Consider the following 21,288-nt stretch of genomic DNA (forward strand, 5'->3'; position numbering starts at 1 on the left):
AAATAAAGGAATGTTGTTTATTAATTCCTTCTATTTATTCTATTTTATTGTGTATCTCTTTTTTTTATCAATAAACTCTGTCTCGTGTGCATTGTCATGAAGAACATTATATGCACTTTCCAAATATTGATTAAAAACAGAATCTCATGGACAAACAAAGTTATCTAACTCAAACATATAAGAATATTGTGCTTTTTGTAGTTCGAACAATGACAATGATCCAAAGTGCTTTGCGTTACAGCTCACTACATAGTCGGTATATAAAGATGGACGACATGACTGCTCCCTAAAAGTGAAGCCAAAGCGCCCTGTTCTTCCCCTGGGGGCTGACTGCAGTGTAGGTCACAAACCCTGGCTCCTCCATGTTAGTGGATAGGACCAAACTTCAAGTTAGCTTTTATCCAACTGACCCAACTCATTCTTTGTATAAGTTCGGTTTTAATTAGTTTGAGAGACTGACGCGTGATTGGTCGAGGATATGTATCAAGTGTCCCTCGCTACTCTGGCTCCCAATGCACAAGACGGCGGCATTTGTATCCAAAATATGATATATTATATAATAGCTATTGTTATATTTTATATATATATATATATATATAGATCATATCTTGGCTTTATTTTTGGCTAGTGGGAGGTGATGGAGAGGGTTTGTTAAACTTTATATGCAGTCTATGGTTTTGCCCAAAGACTGAAGGACCCTGGGATTGAACCAACAATTTATGGATCAATACAAACCAATAAACAGCTCTTACAAACTTTGACACACTATTTTTTCAGTGTAACACTCCCCCCCAGAGGGCAAAGAAGAATGCCTCGTTTTAACGAGTGTAATCACCTAGTGTCAGAGTTTATTAGCTGATACTAATTTTAAAGACACTTTTCATTTTTTCATGGTCTGCGTTTAATAACCTTCTTTTTGCCATCAACCCTCAGATCATACGTACCATGTTACAGCTCATGGCAGGTATTGTACCACAGCGGTGAATATAAATCATTCAAATCATCTGTGTTTGTAACGCTGTGGGAGACAGATAAGAAGAAAAAATACATCATACATCACATTGCATTTCCAACCCAGCGCCTGATCTGGAGATGGGGATGCATGAGTCACTTTCATTTTGTGTTATGGCTGCAGAGGGCGGAACATGAAAATGAAATTTCTGAGGCAGATGGCGGTATGTGACTTCCTGTCTGTACTTTTTATTAGTAGTATATTTTTTAAGTGATGACGAAGATGCACTGCTTCGACGACACCTGGAAAGCTAACACAGGCCACTGCTTCCTCTAGTGTCTCTTCCTTACAACGCTCTCAGATATCGATCAAAGCACCAAAATTATCCTCATGGAATATGAACACTGTATAAAAACCTCAATCGCTATAATTTCAATGACAAGTTTAGGATAAAGCAACATTTATACAAGAAACATGTGCATACACTTTTGACAGGACGGAGCTCATTACCAGTGAAGGTGACATGCCCTCACGTGACATGCCTTCAGGCTCAGCTTTGCTGGGTCTGTTAGACAGTGACACACAGTCTGCAACAAGCAGACACAAAAAAGACACATCGAATTATGTAATTCTGATTACAGCCATTGGCCTTAAACAACTGTCTGGGTCATAACAAGACAGCTGCAGGGACAAGATGCACACAAGCTGAAAGACACAGAACACGACAAAACACTGACAAGAAACAGCAAAAGGGAGAAGAGGTAAGTGAAGTACAACGAAGTAGGTTGTAAGAAAAACGTGTGACCATAGACGTAAACACATGCTTGACCAATCGTGAGTCAGTCTCAGCTGTCGGTCGTGATGTTTCGCCCTTTTTTGGTGTTTATTTATAGGATTAAATGACAGAAAGAAAAATGAACACTTGGACATACATCAGTGTGATAAAAACCACAACATGTACTTTTTTAGTATGGAATATGTTCTGTCCACTAACATGGAGGACGCAGGACTCAGGAGCTACACTGCAGCCAGTCTGGTAATTTGCATGTAGACAGCTCTCAATGAAAACATTTGGCCGGGGTGTATCCAAATCTTTCTAATTGCTTTGTTCTCAGCTCTACCAGCTAAATCCACATCATCCAAAGCAAATCATCTCAACACGTCGCCCTCGTAACGATTATCTTGATTTCAGGGGAAACTGCTCCCTCAAACTTTATTGTCGAGCATAACAAAACCGTCAGCGTTGGGATAGTGACGACAAATCTTGATCTATCTCTGAGCCGATCCTAAATTTCACAGTGCAGCAAAACCAGGCAGTAAAAACAAGCTCTTCATTGAAATTGAAATACCCTTTCATTAGGGTTACAAGAGTCGTATTGAATGATTTATCATTTCAGTGCTGAAGAGGCAGATTTGACATAAAGTTTGAAAGCAGGGCAGACCACTGTATGCAGCCCGGCAGCAGTACAGCCCTGCAATAAACATGAAGCTGCAGGTTGGGATTTTTTCTTTTTTTTGTAAACTTTTTTTTTTCTAAATAAGTTATCCTTCATCTCGGTCTGAAAATCTAAATATATCCATTAAACTCTGACATTCTCCCGGTCAGCTGGATTCCCAAGTGAAACACACAATGTCCCCTTCTGTTCCTGAGTTGTTGTGTTGGGTTGTGTTGCGATTGAAAAATGGCCAGAAAAGCGCTGAACCTTATAATATCTCAGTTAAATTGAACTCTGGCCATCGTCACCTCATTTAATCCTTCTAGTATCCTCAATTTATTCCATTCATTGTATTAATGGCACCGATCACATACTTTGTCTTGTGGCACTTTACAAGAGAATATCAGAGCCTTGCAATGTTGTAGAGAAGCAGTTAACACTATGTGCAAGCACCTGACAACAGTGGAAGGTTATTTTTGCAGGAAGAAACCTCCAATAGAACAGAAGTCAAGGTGGGCAGCCATCTGCCTCCACCGGCTGAGGTGAGGCGAGAGAAATTGGAGAGGAATAATAATAATAATAATAATAATAATAATAATAATAATAGTAATAGTAATAATAATAATACAGCAGAAATAGTAGATTGAGAAAGACCAGGAACAAGTATGTAGGGTTGTATAGCATTAATAAAAGTGATACTTGTCATTATTAACTTAATTACATCTATGACAGTAACAATAATAGCAGCCATGTGTCGAGCCACAGGCCAGCTGTCTCGTCTTGTCTCATATTGTCTCGTTTAGTCTTGTCTTGTCTCATCTTGTCTCATCTTGTCTCGTCTAGTCTCATCTAGTCTCATCTTGTCTGATCCGAGTTCTCTTTCTGTGATTGGTTTTGATGATTAGGTTCGTTTTTATCATCTCTAGCCCCAACATGGATTCATGACACAGACGTGACACCTTCACCTCAAAGGATGAAAAGGGTTCCCATCAGATGTCCTGAATTCTTATAATAATTTTTTTATTCTTTATCTATGCAGTGTTTGTAAAATATGAAAAGATTTTGTTGACTTTGCAAAGTTTAACTCAACTTGTATTATTATATTATTATTATTGCATATTCATTTACCAAATGATTCAGTGAGGTTTGTACAATATTTGTCAAATTATAATAACAATCAATTACACAATATTATTTTTAAAGGCCCACGTGTACGACCAATATGATACATAATGTTTTGCCGGGCCAGAAATGTTTTTGAACGTATTGAGTCCCTCTAAAATACATCAATAATAACAGGAACAATAGAGTCCTCACACCATCAGGCTCTGATAATAGCTCCCTATTAAAATGGTAATATTAGCAAACTAACATAAATATCACATTCAGTCATGGTGTTGAATTTAGGGAAGGTCCATTCAGTAGCTGCAGACCTGAGGTAAAAAGGCCTCCGTCATTAACTCTTAAAGCGTCCAAAACAGTTTATAGATTTTCATAATGGGAGTAATCTAGGCACACCATTGTAAAAGTGTCTGTTCAACTTATTGAAATCTTCGGAAATTGGGTGAAAATGAGTCATCACCCGTGAAACAACCAGCTATTCTGAGACGCGTTTTCATCAGGAAAAGAGACGCTAATAAAACTTGAGACGGTAAAATTTGATCAAGCAGCATGTAAAAATAAAAACACCCCAGACTGGTCAATGAGACCCAAGTGAACCATTTTCTCAATTTCCAGAAGAAAATTGTGTTCCGGTTCCAGTTGAATTAAAAGATAAATTAGCTTCATCTTTTACTTTAATTAAATCCGTAGGGTGTAGACAGGCTACTGCGATGGTCAAACTCACTGCAGGCCAACTTCATTTAAATCTTCATAATGACATTTAGGAAAATCCATATGACTGAATAGTCCGGCCTCATGGTACTTTCTCCATGTCCCTGGGCTGAGAACTGGCTGGACTGCTGCTATCGTGAATATGATTTGCCAGCATCACAGGATTCAGCTGACACGCTTGTCAGAAAGTTCAAACAAACATCCGTCACAAACAGATGCAGCGGTCTCATTATAACGTTGTCGAGGTCAAAAGGTCACAAGACTGGATATCTTCACTCTTATCACTTGAGAACATTAAATAATGAGTGTTGATAAGTTATTTCTTAAGTTCTCGCTCATGTGTTTTGGTTCTTTGCTGTGACATGATTTTAAGAGTAATGCAGCAGTTGTGCAAACGAGGAGCCTGACACTGCAACACGTCTGTGTGTGTGTGTGTGTGTGTGTGTGTGTGTGTGTATTTGTGTCAGGAAGGGAGATGACACACTGAGGACAGTTGACAGAAACAGTAACCCGATCAAAGTGAGAGCAAATGCAAGACATGAGCAAACTGCTACATGATGTGATACATGCAGATATGTGTGAAGATAGACATATATATATATATATAGAGAGAGAGAGAGAGAGAGAGAGAGAGAGAGAGAGAGAGAGAGAGACCGATTTGAAACTAATTCAGTCTAAGACTTAACTGCAATAAATCATCCCTTTGAGAAAGTTATACTGTTCACATTGTCTTGAAACTGTTTTGGAGAATTGTTGATTTAACTTTATGATCCTTGTGGAGGTGGCTGTTTGTGGCGCTGTCGAACTGAATTGCATTACACAGAGAGGAGTTTTCATTATTTAGTCTACACTAATGCATATTAATGGAGAGAATAAGAGAAACACTCACACGCACTAAAAAATCTACAAAAACTGAACGTTAGAACCTTCATAATTGTATATTTTTTAAAAGTACTGCTCTGTTAGTTTTCGCTCACTGTACCGAATTAACTGACATCTGACCGCAGAATGTGGCTAATGTTTAAATGAACATCCTGCAGATGATTCTTATTTCCTTTTATTTTACATGCATATTGGATTTTTACATTACAGTTGGAGGCAAAACGTATCTACTTTCTTTTTCCATTGCAAATAATGAGTCTTAAAAAATACACGAGTTGCCTAATTTGATTTTCGCAAAATATGTAAAATGTTTAGTTGCCCCCTGGGACGTTTCTCTGCCAGCACAGTTCTCATCTTTCAGTTGTGTGTTGTTTCCTCTGTGCATCAATGCAAAAGGGACTCAGATATAACAATAGACTTCTTTCACTGACGGCATTGGACACGTCACAGTAGGAGAAGTGAATAATAAAAGAATGGCTGAATTTTGTTTGCCTGTTTAAGTTTTCTTGGGGGGGGGGGGGGGGGGGGGGGGGGGGGGGGGAGGCGTGGGGGAAGGCTGCATCTTTTGAAAAGACCTGTAGTTTCAAACGACATATTTAACTTGGTTTATAACACCTACCTTGTTGTAAACCTAATTGGTTTTGCTCCTCTTACATTGTAAGGACATCAAAAATGTATCATACACCTAAGGCCACAGATTGCTGGAACAACTTAATAGGCGTTGAACAAATATGAAGAAACTTTGCTTAAAATGGCTGAATCAGGACGAGGTATACAACAGATGCTGAACAAATAAGCCGTAGACGTCTTATCATGGCAAGTGTCAAAAACAGCACACCCAACATCAAACAGCAGCTTGAGGGTTACAGTTTAATGAAAAGAAGCCACTGTTTATTATATATATTATGTCAAGTCAGCATTTAAAAAAATCTGCTTGTGTCAATGTCACATTTCCACCAGATGGTGCATGTTCTTTGTAACTCAGGCTGCATCTGACACGTGAAAAAGACCAAGGAGGCACCATATTAGTGCAAGTCTCAAATCTAAAGGGGTTCACTTTTGTTGATTTCACCTTTTAGTCTCATTACAAATTACATGTAGTCTATCTTTACAAATTAAACTTGTCTATTTGTGTGTTCGTTTTTTTATTAACCCTCTTTAGAACATTTACCAGCATTTACACCGGTCTTAATTAGATAAATCTTCATTTCTGAGGTCCTGGTGAAGGTGAGGGATACGATTCGGGTTTCGCCGTCCACAATGAATGGAAGTCAATGCAAAGTCCAATCAATGACAGCTGAGTTGTGTGTTTGAACTTGAGCAGATATCTACGGAGGGATTACACCAATTTAAGATGAGGACGTTTTGGTCATTCCACTCTTTCTGACCCACTTTGAATGGGCTATGTGAAGGTTAGGACTTATATTACGTTATATATACGTTATAGGTTTGGCAGTTAGTTAGGGAGGGCTTTATACCAATGGGCGTCCTCACTAAGATAGAAGTACGTTGTGTGTGTGTGTGTGTGTGTGTGTGTGTGTGTGTCTTTGTGCATACTCAACCTGTGCGAGGTGAAAAGAAGAGATCTTATGACCTCTACTGGACAGCAGCAGTAAGACTCAAGATAAGAATATTAACTTCTTCCCATGACAGATTTGAAACAACAGACATTAACTTCACATTTCTTTCTTATCAGTTGTAAAGTTTTCATATTCAACATTTAGCACAAAATCAACAAGATCAATATAAGAAAACATAAGAGAAGGAAAACATGAAGATTTCAATTTTAATCACATTATTAACAATTCTATGAGCAATATACAGACTGAGCCCCGGCATCCGTTGAGCTAGATACAGTATCAGTTGTTCTTTAACAAAGGGAATGGTAACCATGTCCCTACAGCATCATATTTCCTTCTGTGAGGAGTTTGAGTCACCCGCAAACGCACACACACACACAATGATCAACCGACTTACTTGGCACCCAGGCCACTGTGTCTGTAGCTTGTTTGCTACACCGGTATCAGACAGACACATGAGCAGACGTGTGGACGAGCAAACAGCGGGGCGGCCGCATGTGCAGGCTGTGTGCCTGGAAAGTTCAGTCTGAGTCTCACCGCCCCACCTGACGCTGCTGAGAGACCGGATTCATGTCAGAAGGCATTTCTTTGTTTTCTCTCTTGTTTGTCGTGTAAAAAAAAACAAAAAACAGAAATAATAAAATGAAGGACGAAGTGCTGGAGCAGCAGACTGATGAAAATGTGGCTACGAAGATCTACTCTAAAACCACAGTCCCGCCTGCCGCCTCCAGGGCCGCTTTCAGTTTCTCTGCCTCTTCTTTGGATACGTTTGCCCGGATTTCCTGGGGAAGAGCCTCCACTAGTTTCTTAGCCTGGTTTAGGAAAGAGAAAAGAAAACATGTTGTAACATTACAGGAGCTGGTGTGATGTCCTCAGTCTTTCTGAAACACCACGACTCAAAAGAGATCAAAGAGGGACCGAAATTGGTCATAGAAACAGTCTTTACAGCCTCATTAAACTCAAATCTTTTATGATAATTGTGTCTATATATCTCAATATTCAAAGGTGAAACTTGTTCACATTTTTATTATAGTTTGACCAAATAGAAAAGTAGAAAGTGGCCAGAGGAGGCGTACTGATGGCTTTCTATTGGGTCTACTTTGGGGCACTACTGGAGAGTGCAGGCTCATGATCTTGGATTCGATCTTTGTCACAATTAAATGTCAGTTTATCATTGTCATGCTCAATAAAACTATAGTTTATTTCATCTTAGCTTCACACTCAAAGGCAAATTTAAGTTATCTTTGCCCTTTATTGCCTGGTCAATCTCAGATATCATAAATTAAATCTTCCTCAGATCTAATATGACTTACTTTGAGGACATAGACTTGGTGTAATCTGATACAGTCACTAACCTATCACTCTTTACAGTGACAGTTTGACGTGTCTATGGGCAAGATGCCTTTCTAGGTTCGACATGTTGGTTCACTGGGTTTGTGTTGGTGTTCCCGAGCTGAACCGACTGTCAGCAATGCAAGCGACATAAATTCATATTGTGATTGTATACGTTTTGTCACAATGAATGCTAATAGAGCACCGTCACATAGACGGCCCCTTAGAACACGGTATTTCTAAGCCTAATAAAGTGGGGTATTGTTTCATTAACAGTGGGGTAGTACGATACCTTTCTGGTTCACATTGTTCTTTTAAATTACTCAGATCAGGACTGATCTCTAATGACTTACCTGAACCAGATTCAAGCCTTGAATGCAGTTCTTCACTTCCTTTATAAGTTTGACTTTTTCCGCCCCCTTTAATTCCGTCAATTTTACTGTGAAGTGAGTTTTCTCTTTCTTGGCCGGTACTTCCTCCTCATCTGCAGCCTAGTTACACACAAGGGAGAGAAATGCAAATTAATTTGTGCATTTGGAAGATGACAATTAGCTGATGTTGATTCAATACGCCTTTACACTTTGCCATGAAAATAATAAAGAATTAGGGAACTATCGATTTGGCTTGATCTGGATTTTGTAGTGGTGTATTACATCGTAAATAATACATTTAGAGTTGTGATAATTCTCACCTGAGCCAAAGGCATAGCTGCTGCACCCATAGGCATCATTCCAACATCCTGAATGTTCAGAGTTTTCTATGATCACAAAAAGAGTAAAGGATTAATAGACATAAAAAAACGTATAATCACATCATCTATCCGAAGAGATCAACTGTGGTTTAAACTTTTTCTCACAAACCTTGAGGAGCTCGTTGAGGTCCGACACCTCTAACAAAGTGAGGCTGGCTATGTCATTGACGAGCCCCTCGATTTTGGGGGAATACTGTTTGGGTGCTCCGTCTAACGGAGGGGCGAGGATGGCGTCTGAGTGGGTGGTGGGGCTGGTCCTCAGAAGTCTGAGTGCACACAGAGCCGGGGTCTGCCGCTGGAGGTGTTGTCTGGAAAATGAAAATGAATTAGCTGATGTTCTCAGACACTGCAAACATAACTAGTGTGAAGAGTCAGCTGAGAAAATCTGTAAGAAACATCTGGCATCAGGATATTTAAACTTTGTTCTCACCGATCAATCTGTGATCAGATTATCTAGAGATTTCGACAACAATATGTCCCTCTTACGGATGTTTTTACCCATGTATGAGGAATGTGAACTTGGAGAAACCAGCTACATGTTGGTTCTGGTGCATATTAGGGGGCAGATCCACTGATTCCTTTCACTTTCATTAACATTACAATTAATATCATATTAGTCACTTATCAAGATAGATATGACATTATTCTTTAAGATCTTAGGTCAGTTCTTTTGCTCCTGAGTGAAGATGTTTTAAACTTTCCTCTAGAGCAGAGAAAGACAAACCTTGCAAACATTTTACAAATCTGTGATAGATCAATCATGTGGTTTACCTCTTTACTGTGTTTGGACAACACACAAGTATTATATCAATATAGTAAAGTACTTGTTGAAATAGTTGATCTTGAATATATACAATCAAAGCATATTTAGTGGACTGAGATTTGTGTATGTGTGACATAAATCCTTCAGATTTTAATATTTTCAACGAATCTTAATTTCTGTCACTGCATGTAAAAATTAAAATATGCAGCTTCCACTATTGAGTAGCAGAGATTATGTGGATTCAGAAAGATTTAAACAAATTTGACTAATCTCTTAGAGTTTGAGAAGTGAAAACATTGAAATGAGGCATTTTGGGGCTAATTTAACAATTAAAACTAAATGATCATGTGTAGAATAGTTTTGACTTGGGTAGAGCTCTGTTCTCCACTGAGTGACCCAAGGAGCCCGCAGCCTTACAGGTACAGTCAATGATCATCTGACAATCAAATGTGTGTCTCATGTGTGACTGCCAAACACATTGAAAGTGGTGCATTTCCATTCAGGATTTACTAGTGACAACCGAAACGGTTGTACTCAAATCTTGATCTAAAGCAGACAAAATGTAATCCACATATTTATGTCTCATAATTGGAAGTCACCACTTTGCTCATTGTTTAGTGACACACAGACAAAGGGAGGATGCTGCTTGAGGTTATTCAAGCACAAGTAACGTGGGTTTCTTGCAGCTCACTGTGACCTTGGCTGTCAGGAGCTGCCTCATCCCACAAAGAGGAAGCTAACAGCTACAACATTATGTTTGACTTTCATTCCTTTTTAAAAACCAGCTGACGCTCAGGACGACATGTTTCTATGAGTCTGTTTGTTGGTGTTATATGATCATAGTGTTAAAGTCTGAGGGGGTTGAAGTCACGGAGCTAACGTTAGCTAATGTACTTCACGTACACACCAGTTTAAAAACAGCTAGCTTCTTCACAACCGCAGGTAAAACAAAGTATTCACACCAGCTACACGTTCAACACGCAGAACCAGCGGCGGCACTGGGTGTGGGTGTGTGTGTCTGCCCTTGAAGCGGCGAGACAGACGGGCACAGACGGTCAGTTATCGCCGCCGCTGCTGCAGCAACGGTGTTACGTGACCGGCTGCTGCCCGCCCGGGAGCACGTCACGTACCGGTGGGTGTTGGCGGCGACCCGCAGCGCGGTCCGGAGGCAGCGTGTGGAGCAGTACATGCTGGCCGAGAGCTGAAGCCGTTCGTCCCGGTGTCCTGGAGGATACGAGCCGAGCTTAAGCCACAGAGGTTCCTTCTGGGTCCGCTGCTTCAAAAGCACATGGCGTCCTGACCTACCCAGAATGCCCTGCGTGAACTGTTCGAGTAACTACGGCAGCCCGTAAGGGACACCCGAATAACTATATAGTTAAATAAATATGAGCGCGCATAAGAATAATATATTGGTAACAGTTATTAACCCAATTGACACAGTTTAATGATTTGAGAAAAATATTCCTCTTCAACAGATTAATGTTACTTTGTTTAAACTTTAAATAATGGAAACTGGTTGAGTCAAGTAGAGTTATATTTGTTTATATTCATTTCAATAAATATTTGTAAATTTAAAAAACAGAAAACAAAAAAGCACAGAATGAGAAAATAATTTAAAGAAGCCTGGACTGAATTCTATCTATTACTACGAAGCTGATGCAGAGAAACAGGTGCAGCTGAGATGCTGTCTCTCTTCCTGGTACTGGTTGAAAGAGTGGTCAGTTATGTCTTCATGCTGACAAAAAGGACAAACAAAAAGAGATGGATAATTTAAAGATATAATAAACAATAGTTGCTGCCAATATTCAGACACAAATCTATTGAGAATTGAACGGATCTGTGTGTCTTGGTTCTTCTCTGGACCCTGAGGAGGAGCACAGATCAAATCCTCTTAACCAGGTAATCTCTGCCACCATCTGCTGTCAGTCATTCGCCACCGTTATGCCATTTCCCAGCTAATTTCTGTCAACCAGCACCAGTGAAGGTAAGAGGGAGAGAGGAAATCAATACATCTGCTGCTGGTGTACAATAAAAGTGAGTGAGATGTTTTCCTGCCTCTTTCCTTCAGATCATGCTGCTGTCTCCTCAGGCAGAGAAGAACTGGGAGGGCCTGTGTTCAATGCTTGAAGATGTGTTGGAGGACCAGTCCCACAGGCAGCTGTTCGCCTTAGAGCTGGGCTCTGGAACCGGGCAGCATGTGATACGCTTTGCCCAGAAGATGCCCTTTGTCACCTGGCAGCCATCGGACATTAAGGAGGAGTCTCGAGACAGGTTTGTGTACGAGTAGAGAAAGAAGCCAAAATCAGTCAAGATGTCCAAATAGTTGACTGCAGTAGTGATACTATCAACTGTGTTATAAGCTTCAGGAGGCAGGTTGAGCTCTTTCCAGCTCAGAGTAAGATTGATACATGAGAATCTAAAGACTTTAGAGCCTCAAATGTAAAATTAATTCTGCATTCCTTAATCACAGTATCAAGGCCTACATTGCTGCGACCCATGCCAAGACCATTCTGCAGCCTGTTCACCTCGACGCCAGCGAACCATGGGAGAAATGGGCTGGTGTTCCCCGCAGCTCCTGTGATGTTGTTATTGTCATTAACCTGCTGCAATACAGCTCCTTCAAAACAGCACAGGTAAGTCTGGTCATCTGACGACAACTAAAGCTGCTGAGCAAATAGGCGATGGAAAATAATGATGCTAGTCCCCAGTGGTTCATTCATGAAGTAGAACGTGAAAATGTATCCAATACCTGTTTCTGTCTGTTTTGTTCTAAGGGTCTTTTTAGTGGAGCAGGTCAGATCCTCAAACTAAACGGCCTTCTAATAACTTATGGGGTATGTGAAGGAAGCAGTTCTTAAGCCTTAGAAAGTAGCATTGTGTAAGTATGAAGAGATTTAAAAAAAAAATGGCATACCTGAACAGCCTGTTAACAATTCAAAATCTTTGTTATGTTTCAGGCATATGCTATTAATGGCACCATCACACCGAGTTGTAACGAACAACTGGATGAGGAGATTCGAAAAATGTGAGTGGACATCTATTTCAATACGACATTAGAATAATGTGTTGTTTTGTCTGACGTTGAGAGAGTTATGTTTTATTCTGTTAAACAGGAATCCAGAGTGGGGTCTTCCAGATATAGATGTACTGAGACAGCTGGCCTATGGGAACGGGATGCGTATGGAGAGGATTGTGAGTTGTTTATTGTAGCCGGTGGTAATTACTTTGTAATAACCATGATGTTGCGGTTACATTTTTAACATCTTTTTTCCAGATCGAGATGGAAGAATACTACAAATGCCTCATCTTCAGAAAAATTTAAGAAAAAGCCAAACTGCACAAAGGAGATTAAAAAATGTTCTTATTTGTATTTGTAAAGCTTGTATTGACATTTATAAAGGTGGTTAAACCATTGACGTCGGTGTCTTTTTAAATTCGATAGAAGCGAACAGAAAAACAGATGAGCCAGGTGGACAATAGGAACCAGATATTTATTAAATATAATTTGAAAATTACTTTGTAAGTCAGACAGATCAGTATGATGGAATAAAGAAGTTCACAGATGGCAACTGACTGGCTACAGAAATCACTGATTGGGTGTGTGATACATACATACATACATGCAGCACATCATGTCACCCTGCAATAACTTCTAATCACCTGGAGAGCAAAGTACACTAGAAAAAAATAATAAGAAAGCCCACCTGTAGTTATTATGTTGCTACCCTCAATATTGACTGTTATAACTAGATGCAAACACGATGCAGCATCCCATGCTTCGTTATGTTCTCATGGTACGTTCCGTAAGTTATTTTAATAAGAAGGGAAGCCTGACGCTTTTAGAGTTGCTGGACTGCTTTAGTATGTAAATTTAATGGATTCTAGTAGTTTGATTTCAATGAGATCATTATTAATGTAGATTTACTGAGGATAAAACAACCATCAAGCTAATTTTCTCATAACCCCCCACAGTGTATCATCCCTGTTTCATCATCTCAGAAACAACATTAAAACACTTAAAAGTCCAAGCAGTGCACAACAAATAAATGCCAAAGCAAGATAAGAGGACCCAAGTGTGTGAGTATCTGTGCGCATAGAACGGATGGAACTGAAAACTACAACTGGAATGTCAAGCTGTGAACCTGATGGACGTGGAGAGTTAGCGCCGTTCATTTCAGGGCCTGTGACTGTGGTTGCGATCCCCAGACATTGTTCTTTTTCCACAGGACCATAACCTTTCAAAAAAGCACTAACTCTGGTGTCTCTCAGGTGCTCCCCAAACTGAGATAATTAACTTCCATTCCAGAAAATAATTGAAATTTAACATGCAAATTTTGCTTCAGAAAAATATGAGACAAAGGATGGTTTTATTTGTTTTCTTCTCGTTTGTTATATTTTCTTATTCATATTTAACGTAATACCACAACTATTTCTGAGCTTCAGTTATTAATTTAATAAGGAAGTACTAAATACGTGTCAGGTGGAAAGAGGGAGGAGGAGGGTGGAGGGGGTTTGGGTTAAGGTGCCCTCTCTCACAGCTTCCACCTCAGGTTCCCGTAATTCAGTGGGGGAGAGGCAAGGAGCGCATCATCATCACAATATGTCACGTTAGCCACAACATCATAGCTAGGTGGAAGGTTGGAGGTGTGTGTGTGTGTGTGTGTGTGTGTGTGTGTGTGTGTGTGTGTGTGTGTGTGTGTGTGTGTGTGTGTGTGTGTGTGTGTGTGTGTGTGTGTGTGTGTGTGTGTGTGTGTGTGTGTGTGTGTGTGTGTGTGTGTGTGTGTGTGTGTGTGTGTGTGTGTGTGTGTGTGTGTGTGTGTTTCCAGAGGGCATCCTGAAAGTCCAGAGCGGGAGAGGAAAGACCAAAGGAAGAGAGAGGACGTAGTGTGTGGGACTCTGGCGCCTCAGGGCTTTCAGTCGAAGGAGATAAGCTGTGCCTCTGCGCTGCCCGGCACAGCCTGAGGGGTCTGCTGCTGCGCCACCTGCTGCTGTTGCTGCTGAGGGGCACCGGGGGGAGCCACCTAGCAAGAAAGGGACAAACAAGTAAAAACAGGAAAATTAATGACTATCGGCAGATCCTGGAAAGTAAAAACACATATTTTGGTGTCAGTTCAGTGTGATGGAGTGTTTATGAACAACTACTAATTAACAACTGACCTGCTGGTACATGGGCTGCTGGCCTGGCATGTATGGCTGTTGGGGGGGCATATTGGGGTCCTGTCCTGGCAATGCTGAAATCATGTTCTGCATGGGGTATGGCTGGTAGCCCATATAACCCATACCATTCGTGGGTGCAGGCTGGGACATGGGAGGCATACTCTGGGACTGAGAGACCACATTCTGCACAGAACCAGGATCAAAATTAGAGAGACAGTTCCTTAATACAAAATATTTTATACTTTAAGTGGTGTTCAGAAACTGGGAGACAATCAGACCTGGTAGCCCTGTGTGGGTGTGGGTTGATAGTTGGAGTAGGGTGGACTTGTATTGGGTGGAGCCTGACCAGGTGGAGGACCAGGCTGCCCGTTTGTTCCCGCAGGCTGGTACATGTACGCGTTAACCATATTCGGATCTGGATGAAGAGCGGAAAATCAGTCACACACAGGAGAACACTTAGTTAAACACGATGAAGAATTAAATTAAATACTTAATAACCAAACATAGAACATTTTCTATTTCTGAAGATATCAAGAATATATCAAAGCATCTTTATCCATCTTCTTGTTGAGCTCCTCACCTGTGGGAGGGCCGGGCATGGCCTGATACTGTGGAGGTGCAGCCTGCCCAGGCTGGTTCATATAGATGTTATGCATTGGTGAACCCTCCACAGAACCAGCAGGGCTGAAGGTGCCTGGGTAGCTGGGTGGAGCACCAGGCTGGTACACCACCCCTCCTGCCACGTTCGGGGGCAAAGACTGCATCTGTGTAACAGCAAATGCAGACAATTTTAGACATTTATTCTAAAAGAAAAAACTTATGGTGATGTAAATGTCTTCTGCTATATTTTTATTAAAACACAGGTGTCTACAGCTTTTGATGTCAGACATTGTTACTGGCCAACTTAAATAATGCACTTTAATAAATCCTCTAATATGATACATGAGATGAAATGGCGGTTGTTTTCCTAAATAGAGAGCACTGTCCTGAGAGAGGGTAGGGTTACGTCTGGACTAGTAGAATGTGGTGATGATGAAGAAGTTCTCTGTGGATGTGGAGCTGGTGAGATCAGCAGAACCAGTGTTACAGACATCAGTTCACAGTGTATACCTGGGCGTAGGGCAGAGAGAACGCAGGCATCTGGGCTCTCATCTGGATCGTGTGCTTCTGCTGCTCCAGGCGCATCTGCCTCTCCTTCTCCTGCTCCTGGAGGCGCTGGATGGCCAGCTGTCTTTGCATCTCCAGGTACTCCTGCAGTTCAGTGACAAAGACCTCTGAGTACGGTAATAGAATAGAGTATCAATCTGCATGCTAATCGCAGAGCATCATTTCGTATACCTGTTTTTTCTGCCTCATTATCTCCAGTTTTTGTGCCAGCTGGATCTGTCTCTGCCTCTCTGATTCTTCTGCTGCACGACGCAGCTTCTCCCTGTGTTCGTCACGAAGGGCATTGAGAGCTGCCCGGGCATCGCGCACCTGAGCCAGCTTGTCCTGCAGCCCCTCATAGTACACTGCAATGTCATAGTTCAGAGGTTTGACGCACAGAGAGACAGAAATAGGTGAAAACACACTCCTGAAAAGCTAACACTCACATCGTTTCTCATCCAGCTGGTTGAGGATGTCCAGGAGCTGTGGATGCATGTTGTTGATGGACTGGAAGAGGGAGAGCACAGCGCTGTCATTGGTGATGCTGCGTCCACGCATGTGGTTGCTTTTCATCCGGTTAAGGAAAGTGGAGACGGCGTTCTGCAGAGCCTTCAGAAACTGCTCATGGTCCTCCTCCGACTCCCCGTTCTGGTACTGCTGCTGAAGGCAGAGACAAGAGGGAGGCAAAGAGCAGAGAGTCATTCGTGGTTTGCCTTTTTCCCTTCAGCTAAACATTAAAATACTGCTTCTTACATCCACCCTCATCATAATATTTCAATATACCTCCACTATGCTGACTGGCTGGACAGGGACATGAGTTTCTACAGGCTGAGGGATTGATGGCACGGGCTCAGCTAGTGGCACAGGGGCAGGGGCTGATGGGGTGGGACTTTTGCGAGCCTCTTCCTGTTTCTTCTCCCAGTATGTTCTGTTCAGGTAACGGGCCAGCTGGAACATTGTGACAGACATATTAGTATTTTCGAGATGTAGCATTTCCTTTTATCTATAATAACACAGGTTTTAAAGAAGAGACAAATATGTACCTCAGGATCGACATCTTCAGCTGATGGAGCAGAGGAGTTCTAGAGAGAGCACAGTACAGTAGATAATATATTTCATATTAGTAATATGATAAAATAATAATAAAGAATATTCGCCAGCAACAATAATTAATTTAACCAGAAGAGAATTCTAACCACAGGGGAGGTGTAGAGGGTGCTGACTGGTGGTGCTGAGGAGGTCACTGGGGTGGGATCAGCTTTGGGATACACCGAGTACGAGTTCTTATGCCTCTGTAAAAACACACAGCTATGGGTAAGTTTATCTCTGTAAACGGGCTGTAAAAATACAAAGTTAACACTTTGGTTCGTGACCCACCGCTCGCTCCTTCTCCTCAGCCTCACTTTGGGACAGGGCAATGGCCAGCTGCAGTTCTTCCTCCTCCTGCAGGGCGGCCTCATCTCTCTTGGGGGGCATCTGGTCAGAGAGAAGTGGTGAGACCAAGGGAGAAAAAAGTGAGAACTGTAAAGTAAACCATTTTACTTCCCCATAAATATAGTTTTTAAACAGTTACCTGCGACTGCTGGGACAGTGGGCTGGTCAGGTACTCAGGAGGCAGTTCAGGAGTACCTGTGGTACTCGGGGCTTTGACTTCAGCTTTCCTAAGTGGGGGAGAGAGGGAGGGGTGGCTGGTGGGGCAAAAGGGATGAGGGAAGTCAGACAACCTTGTAAATCAGAGAAGAGCATTCCACCAACCCCAAAAAACAGAACGATACAAGCAATCAACAGCAGAATGCATATGACTTTTAACACTAAAATATTATAAAATTTTTGTATTGCATTAACATGTGTTTTTAAGCTATTAATCTTCATTTCTATGGCTCTGTGGGATTATTTGTGCTGGAGATCATGTCAGTTAGGCTCATTATCACTGGGCTATGGCTGCTTGTTCAGGACATTATTCTACTGTATGAGCCACATCCCTGAAAAACAAGTTATTTAGGTAGCAGCACAGCATCGTCATTTATTATCGAAATATAACACGACATATCAATTAACAACTTTGTCGGTGTCATCAATATGTACAAAGTACTAAATTTTATAAAGACGATGGTCATATTGTTGCATTATTCTGAGCTCGCCGAACTTGATATACAATTTCAGTAGAAAACCTTTTTGGTTAGACAAAACTGATTGACCTTTTTGTTGGAGGTAACAGAAGAATAAACCCGAAGAAACTCATCCAGACACAGTGAGATTCAAAGCATTTCAAAGAATTTAGATGAGCAAAGCTTTTCAGGTTGAGTGACATAAACCTAGACAAGACAGTGCATTAAATCTATGTAATCTCTCCATGATTAGGCACAGAAAGAGGACAATCTACTAGTGTGTGTCTAACCTCAAACTAAACTAAAACAATAACACAACATGGGCAGGATAATAATTATCAATACCAGAAATGTCAGGCTGCAGCTAACAATGCTAATGAAGTATTAGCATGGAGAGGGTCACCATACTTTATACTTTTCCCAAGACTCACTTGTTGAGCAGCTCAAAGCAGGGCTCACAAACACGCACTTCCTTCTCAATGCCGAACTTCGGAATGGTGGAGTACTTAGACGAACACTTGCCACAGAAAATCTGGCCACAGGCTCGACAGTGGTGCTGGAAAAGCACGGGACATAAATAGAGGTCAACTTCCTCACATGCGCAACAGACATAGCACTCCACACACACACACACACATATCTTTAACTGAAAGAAGGAAACCATAAAACGGCAAGAGACCTAGTTACACTAAAGCCTGGCCTACCTTTCTTGTCATGACTCCAAACTGGACTCTGCACCGATGGCACTCCTCAGCATCAACCCAGTCTGGGGCCTAAAAAATAAACAAACATCAAACATTACCGACTTGATGACTTACTGGAGCCTGGTTTACATCATTCACTACAAAGTGAATGCTGCTTCTACAGAAAACACAATTTCTTAAACCTGAATCGACCACAGTAAATTATCAATAACTACATGTCTCACTCTCTCAGCTGCAAACATTGCGTCACTCTCCTTAAACTCAGGGAACACATGACCTGTTGAGAAAAGAAAAACAAACATGTTAAACAAACACACCAAATTAAAAATTAAGTTTAAGCCTGAGACTTGTTTTAAACGAGTATGTTTATTTTTAGGGCCCGAGCACCGAACAGTAGGAGGCAGTGGGAGCCCTGGTTATTTGTATTATTTATTCAAGAAATAAAACTAAAGACTCTTATATTTGTTATGTCCTTATTGGTTGTCTGACTTAAATGGCTTTTAAATAGTTGCAGATACCAATATGGTGAACATATAGTGAAAGTGACAATAGTAAGGATACATTTTTTATCAAAGCATTGTTGGAAATGACTACCTGAATAACTAAATGTACCATTGAATTTGTCTACGGTTAAAACAGGGTCTGAACACATTTATGTAGGGCATTGGGTAAGATTGAATGAATACAAATAGTATATGAGCATGTGGCCACTTACCTTCCACTTTCATGATCTGATAAGTGTCTTGAACCACCTTGTATTTGGGTTCATTGCGGAAGGCGTGAGCCCAGGCCTGGATCAGGTAAAGGATCTTGTTTCTGACATTAGTTTCAGTCTGTTCCTGGTGGAAGAAGAACCACAGAGTAAAGGAAATGTATATATCAAAAAAAAAAATACCTTTAAATCCTTCATATTTTTATGTTCCATCACTCCGTTGTTGAATAACACTGATATGAGTGAGCAAACTGCGTCAAGCAGCACTTTGTCTGATGGCAAGAGGTCAGGGGGGGAACTCCCTTGCTTTCTGAAAAATTCTGCTGTCACAAGTCAGTGACATCATCAGGAAGAAGAAACCGACATTGGCTGCAGGAGCCTGAGTCACATGGTACAGCGAGGATCCAATCAAATATTGCCTGCTCACGCTGTACTGCAGCCAGCTGCCCCACAGCAGGGAACAGTTATCCAGTCAAGAGAGCTGGAGGGAAGGTGGTGAGACAACTCTACCTGACTCAAGTCTGTTGAGCCGTTAAAGTAACTGTCTCTAAACGTTCCTCTTCTTGTTTAAGAGAACTAATATGTAACTGCACAGACATTAACTTAATAAGAGGTCAAACTATTAGTTATTAGGTAAGTTAGTTAGTAGAAGATTTGCTGTTTACCCCTGTTAACACCATTGTAAGTCAATCACCTTTGTGACATTTAAAATTGTTACTCTGCACTCTAATAAATAGTCATACGCATTTTTCACTTAACATTCAATTCAATGCATAGAAAAATATAATAATTGGTTTAGTTGATAATCATTCATAATAAAACAGCACAGTATGATGCCCAAGACATAAATAAATGCAATGACCTTGAGCAGATCCTTCAGTTCCTCCATAGTTTGTTTACTTGCCACCTCATCATGGACTGTTTGGCCACAGTTCTTCACAACTGACTCAAGCACCTGAGGGAGGGAGACCACAGCATTACTCACTACAATAACTATGTTGTTCATATTTCATGTGTGGTAGCTCTCTCCCAAAAATAAGCAAACCATTACAAAATAAATATACAGCAGAACGGGAGGTTTTCCTGTTAATTTAATTAAATTTGTACAGTTTCTTTCTTTATTTTTTCACCAACAGTGTAATGTTTTACCTCCAGTGCGTACAGGGCCACGTGTGGATTTTTGTCATTCAACTTCTTCTTAATGGCTCCGATGGCATATTTAGCCCTGTAAGGACAAAAAACAAATATTGCTCAGAAGTTTTCTTCATCTAAAAATATAAAAACATAACTGTCAAATGAACTGTTTTAATATTAAAGCTGACAGAGATTAGCAATTACTCACTGTGTGTCTCCTTGTCGAATGAGATCACAGATCTGCAGGATGGATTCCCAGTCGGTCTCCAGCAGCAGCTGACTGGTGGCTTTGTCTGAAATTAGTACAGATGGGATTACTGTCTGCCTAATGTCCACCACAAAGTTTCTGCAACACTGAACCAACATGTCATTAAAATATGCAGATTTACTATATTCCAAAACCCATAGACACTTTATAGACTTGCTATGCCTTTATGGAGACCATGTTAATCTGAGCTTTTTATGTTGATGAAACACAAATCTATTCTCAGTTGTCAGTTAATTAGGGACGCCTGACACTTGAACTGATAACTACGTCCTTCTTGAAGATTATGCTCAGATTTAATGAAGATGTATCAGAGAGCTGTTAATATTTGGTCATTTTGTGGGTTAATTTTGTAGTGCAGTTAAAGTACAATTCATTATACAGGAACATGTCTCTTATCTACAATTTGACCTCAACATCATGTATATGTATTTTATTCTCTTGTAACTTTGTCTTTAACGTCTTAATGCAACCACAACATGATGTTTTCTCTTTATGGATTGCTACACAGAAATTAGTGTGGTATTAGAACA

At 40.8% G+C, this 21,288-nt stretch overlaps 3 protein-coding genes across 9 annotated transcripts in view; 1 reads left to right on the forward strand and 2 right to left on the reverse strand.

The window, feature by feature from the left end:
• Positions 1–6,773: 6,773 nt before the first annotated feature.
• Positions 6,774–10,824, reverse strand: mrpl12 (mitochondrial ribosomal protein L12). The gene is made up of 5 exons (XM_053443413.1): positions 10,660–10,824; positions 8,876–9,074; positions 8,707–8,772; positions 8,369–8,506; positions 6,774–7,495 (listed from the first exon to the last, which is right to left on the reverse strand). Exons 1-5 carry the CDS (start codon positions 10,716–10,718, stop codon positions 7,379–7,381), a joined length of 579 nt encoding a protein of 192 aa, XP_053299388.1. The 5' UTR covers positions 10,719–10,824; the 3' UTR covers positions 6,774–7,378.
• A 666-nt stretch (positions 10,825–11,490) lies between these two features.
• On the forward strand, positions 11,491–12,851 carry zgc:103625 (methyltransferase-like 26 B). Its single transcript, XM_053444263.1, has 7 exons — positions 11,491–11,513; positions 11,598–11,800; positions 12,000–12,162; positions 12,304–12,363; positions 12,487–12,554; positions 12,643–12,721; positions 12,804–12,851. The coding sequence occupies exons 2-7, from the start codon at positions 11,601–11,603 to the stop codon at positions 12,849–12,851; spliced, it is 618 nt and encodes a 205-aa protein (XP_053300238.1). The 5' UTR covers positions 11,491–11,513; positions 11,598–11,600.
• A 150-nt stretch (positions 12,852–13,001) lies between these two features.
• Positions 13,002–21,288, reverse strand: part of hgs (hepatocyte growth factor-regulated tyrosine kinase substrate) — a 9,755-nt gene continuing 1,468 nt past the window's right edge. Inside the window, exons 2-20 of one of the 7 annotated variants that reach the window (XM_053443440.1) lie at positions 20,699–20,783; positions 20,506–20,581; positions 20,219–20,311; positions 19,360–19,477; positions 18,869–18,921; positions 18,645–18,713; positions 18,372–18,496; positions 17,404–17,520; positions 17,210–17,330; positions 17,029–17,124; positions 16,876–16,914; positions 16,616–16,780; positions 16,279–16,492; positions 16,025–16,197; positions 15,797–15,937; positions 15,267–15,450; positions 14,965–15,101; positions 14,687–14,869; positions 13,002–14,550 (exon numbers count right to left, since the gene is read on the reverse strand). In XM_053443440.1, the coding sequence (XP_053299415.1) occupies positions 14,443–14,550; positions 14,687–14,869; positions 14,965–15,101; positions 15,267–15,450; positions 15,797–15,937; positions 16,025–16,197; positions 16,279–16,492; positions 16,616–16,780; positions 16,876–16,914; positions 17,029–17,124; positions 17,210–17,330; positions 17,404–17,520; positions 18,372–18,496; positions 18,645–18,713; positions 18,869–18,921; positions 19,360–19,477; positions 20,219–20,311; positions 20,506–20,581; positions 20,699–20,783 (2,297 nt within the window). In that variant the 3' untranslated portion in view covers positions 13,002–14,442. Of the gene's footprint in view, positions 14,551–14,686; positions 14,870–14,964; positions 15,102–15,266; positions 15,451–15,796; positions 15,938–16,024; positions 16,198–16,278; positions 16,493–16,615; positions 16,781–16,875; positions 16,915–17,028; positions 17,125–17,209; positions 17,331–17,403; positions 17,521–18,371; positions 18,497–18,644; positions 18,714–18,859; positions 18,922–19,359; positions 19,484–20,218; positions 20,312–20,505; positions 20,582–20,698; positions 20,784–21,288 lie in introns of all 7 variants that reach the window. The other 6 variants (XM_053443439.1, XM_053443438.1, XM_053443437.1 and 3 more) reach the window with 6 other exon arrangements.

The sequence above is a fragment of the Pleuronectes platessa genome, chromosome 16 (genome assembly GCF_947347685.1).
Source record: "Pleuronectes platessa chromosome 16, fPlePla1.1, whole genome shotgun sequence".
Classification (NCBI taxonomy): Eukaryota; Metazoa; Chordata; class Actinopteri; order Pleuronectiformes; family Pleuronectidae; genus Pleuronectes; species Pleuronectes platessa.

What these genes read in the sequence shown, in the direction of transcription:
- mrpl12 (XM_053443413.1), bottom strand. Translation starts at nt 10,718, where the DNA reads ATGTACTGCTCCACACGCTGCCTCCGGACCGCGCTGCGGGTCGCCGCC. An exon ending in ACCTCAACGAGCTCCTCAAG is followed by an intron (nt 8,773 to 8,875) that starts GTTTGTGAGAAA and finishes TTGTGATCATAG; the next exon opens with AAAACTCTGAACATTCAGGA. An exon ending in CAGCTATGCCTTTGGCTCAG is followed by an intron (nt 8,507 to 8,706) that starts GTGAGAATTATC and finishes GTGTGTAACTAG; the next exon opens with GCTGCAGATGAGGAGGAAGT.
- zgc:103625 (XM_053444263.1), top strand. Translation starts at nt 11,601, where the DNA reads ATGCTGCTGTCTCCTCAGGCAGAGAAGAACTGGGAGGGCCTGTGTTCA. An exon ending in AAGGAGGAGTCTCGAGACAG is followed by an intron (nt 11,801 to 11,999) that starts GTTTGTGTACGA and finishes CCTTAATCACAG; the next exon opens with TATCAAGGCCTACATTGCTG. An exon ending in GGATGCGTATGGAGAGGATT is followed by an intron (nt 12,722 to 12,803) that starts GTGAGTTGTTTA and finishes TCTTTTTTCCAG; the next exon opens with ATCGAGATGGAAGAATACTA.